The sequence below is a fragment of the Schistocerca piceifrons genome, chromosome 4 (genome assembly GCF_021461385.2).
Source record: "Schistocerca piceifrons isolate TAMUIC-IGC-003096 chromosome 4, iqSchPice1.1, whole genome shotgun sequence".
Lineage (NCBI taxonomy): Eukaryota > Metazoa > Arthropoda > Insecta > Orthoptera > Acrididae > Schistocerca > Schistocerca piceifrons.
Window position 1 is genome coordinate 788,871,793 of NC_060141.1, and position 3,043 is coordinate 788,874,835.

General features: G+C 42.0%; 1 protein-coding gene across 1 annotated transcript; it reads right to left on the bottom strand.

Annotated features, from left to right (window-relative positions):
• Positions 1-430: 430 nt before the first annotated feature.
• LOC124796172 (piggyBac transposable element-derived protein 4-like) lies at positions 431-2,083 on the bottom strand. Its single transcript, XM_047260263.1, has one exon. It carries the CDS (start codon positions 2,081-2,083, stop codon positions 431-433), a length of 1,653 nt encoding a protein of 550 aa, XP_047116219.1.
• Positions 2,084-3,043: the final 960 nt, after the last annotated feature.

Genomic DNA, 3,043 nt, shown 5'->3' on the forward strand with positions numbered 1-3,043 from the left:
AGTCAGTCCGATTTGATCTCCCCTCTGTTGAAGGCACTCCAGCACATGGGGGGCTCACGATTCTTCTCCATAATACTCTCCAATATCACCCAATCCCCTTAACACTCTCTGTACCAGGCCTATTTTATGCACCCGTCCCTAGAAACCGGGCAATTTTACCAATATTAAAAAAATTACTGCATCAAATCTACTGTTTGGATTGTGGCAAATTTGGTACCATCTTGAAGCTGCACATTTCTACTTTAATTCTGAGTGAAAGAAACTACTTTACAATGCACAGCTTTAAGGTACAGTTATAGAAATCACTTAGATGTTTTAAGAATTTAGAAAAAGTCATACGAATAAGGGAATACAATTGTGATTTATTTTTAACCAAAATTGTGGCACTACATTACATGTTTCTGATAGTATACAGTATTACATATAAATTTCACACAGAATCATATTGTTTTTTAGTGTGGAAAATTTTAAAGCAAGGTTCCAGGCAGAGTGCAACGCCACACTGTTCACATTCGTATCGTGTCTCTTTGCGAGAAGCCTTGCCACTCTGTTTCTTGCTCCTGGAACTGCACACGTGACACACACGAGCAGCATACTTCTTAGTAGTTGCAGGTATGTGCTGCAAAAAATGTCTCTTTGTTAGCCGACCTACAGTTCCTTCATTTCTTGGAATGAATTCAAGTGTGTCGTCTTCAACAAGCTGAACTGCAAGCACTGTTATAAAGTCTGTTATTGTAATTTTCTTCCTGTGCACTGCATTGTACAGCCAAAATGCATTTGATACTCCCATAAGCAGCAAATGGAAATATAATTTTCGCCACCATTTCACAGTTCTGTGCTGGAACGGATTGTACTGCAGGCGTTGGTCTCCAATATCCACTCCAATTTTATTGAGGTTGTAATCAAGTACCTGAAGTGGTTTCAATACTACAGACCCATTTCTCTTAGTATGCGTACCAAATGTTGCTTGATGCCTTGTAGACAATGTATACACATCTCTCTTATCTTTCCACTTCATTGCCAATACATTATCTTTACGCCGAAAAGACATTTCGCCCTTTTTCAGCTTAGCAGATACTAAATCTTTAGGCAATCCTTTCCTGGATTTGTTCACAGTACCAACAGCTCCAGTGCCTTTCTCTGCCAGTTGCTGAAATAGCTCTGGACTGGAATAAAATCGATCTAAATACACAGTGTGGCCTTTGTTCAGCAAGCTGCTGTCAGACAACAATCGCAAAATAACCGCAGACGAAGAATTGTCAACAATATGCTTACCAGCATAAACTTCAAAATTTACAACATAGCCACTACTGGCTTCAGCAACAGCATATACTTTCAGTCCATACTTATGAGGCTTATTTTGCATGTAAACACGGAAACTCACACGACCTCGAAATGGGCAAATTCCTTCATCAATTGTCACTTTTTCTGAGGGACGATATGCCTGGATACATCGCTCCTTCAAATTATTATAATATGGCAAAACTTTGTAAAGTGGATGAAATCCATCTTCGCCTGGTTTTTTCTGATTTGAATTGTCAACAAGATGCAAGCATGACAGTATCTGAGTGAAACGCAAACGGCTCATGACATGGGGACAAAAGTTACAACTAAGAACAGGATTAGTGCTCCAATGGTCCGCAATTTTGGGCTTTTTCGAAACACACATGTGGAAAATAATACCCAAGAAACGCCTCATCTCACTTATAGTCACTGGCTTCCACGAACTCAAAACTGAATGGGGCTTCAGATTATTTCCTCTTCTTTTCTTCTGTATTGTCTGTGATGCATACAAATTTGTCTGTCTCTTGAGTTCATTTACGTCACTGTCAGTAAGGAACACTTTACTGCAATCCAGTACAGAACTCGACTCATCAATATCCACTAGTATCTGCCTGGGTGTCGTGTTGACAGGCAGAGGTCGGTAGGTGTCAACTGCAGTCCACTCACTGTCTTTCGGATACGGCACAGCTGCTGGATTTGAAGCAACACCTTCAACATCATTCTCGTCTTCATCTGAAGACAAACTGTCATCAATCTCGTCTTCTAAAAAGAATATCACATTATGTGTAACTACATACATCGTTTACACATGTTCAACAGATATGTGCGTACTGCACAATTACGTGGAAAATTCGGAAATACGTACCTTCAAACACACCATTGCATTCAGAATCGTCTGAATCACTCTCTACATTATCCAGAGTGTCGCTATGATTGATCAAATCCGCAATTTCTGCGTCTGATAAACCGCGCCGAAACATGATGACAAACAACTGAATGATATACAGACTGAGAACGCAAAGATAAGTTTTAACATGAATTACAGCGCTGCCGTGACATCTATGGACGCATTTTGTTAATAAACATCTGAAAAACGTATAGCGCTGGCCAAACCCGTAGAAATAACGTTGCAGTGTTTTGAATGAAATTAAATGTAGCGGCCCGTAAATTTTACGGGCTTGGTGATTTTCGCGCGATCCCAGGCCCGTAAATTTTACGGGCTTGGCGCTTAGAGTGTTAAACACTTCCTTCCAAGCAGTCGCTGTCCATCTTTCCCTTTCTGGATACACCTTCTCTCTTTGATGTGGACGATGGAATGTATACAGTACAATGGCACGAGCTGATCTCCTTCATCTTCTTGGTCACCTTCCACCCTCCCCCCTATTTGCTGGTTGGGGACATCAATGCCCACCACCCACTTTGGGGATCTCCACATCCATGTCCGTGTGGCTCACTGTTGCTAGACGTCTTCCACCAAGCGGATCTTGTTTGACTCAACACTGGGGTCCCTACATTTTTTTCTGCCTCCACGACAAATTTATCTCATCTGGACCTTGCGGTTGGTACTGTTCCGCTAGCTCGGCGCTTCGAATGGTTCGCCCTTGCTGATACACACTCGAGTGACCACTTTCCATGTGTCCTTCGATTGCAGCCACAACTGCCATATATGCGCCCGAGATGCTGGAAGTTTGCCCAAGCCGATTAAACACTTTTTTCGTCTCTAGCGACATACGATGACCGTCACTTTCCCAGCGTCGAC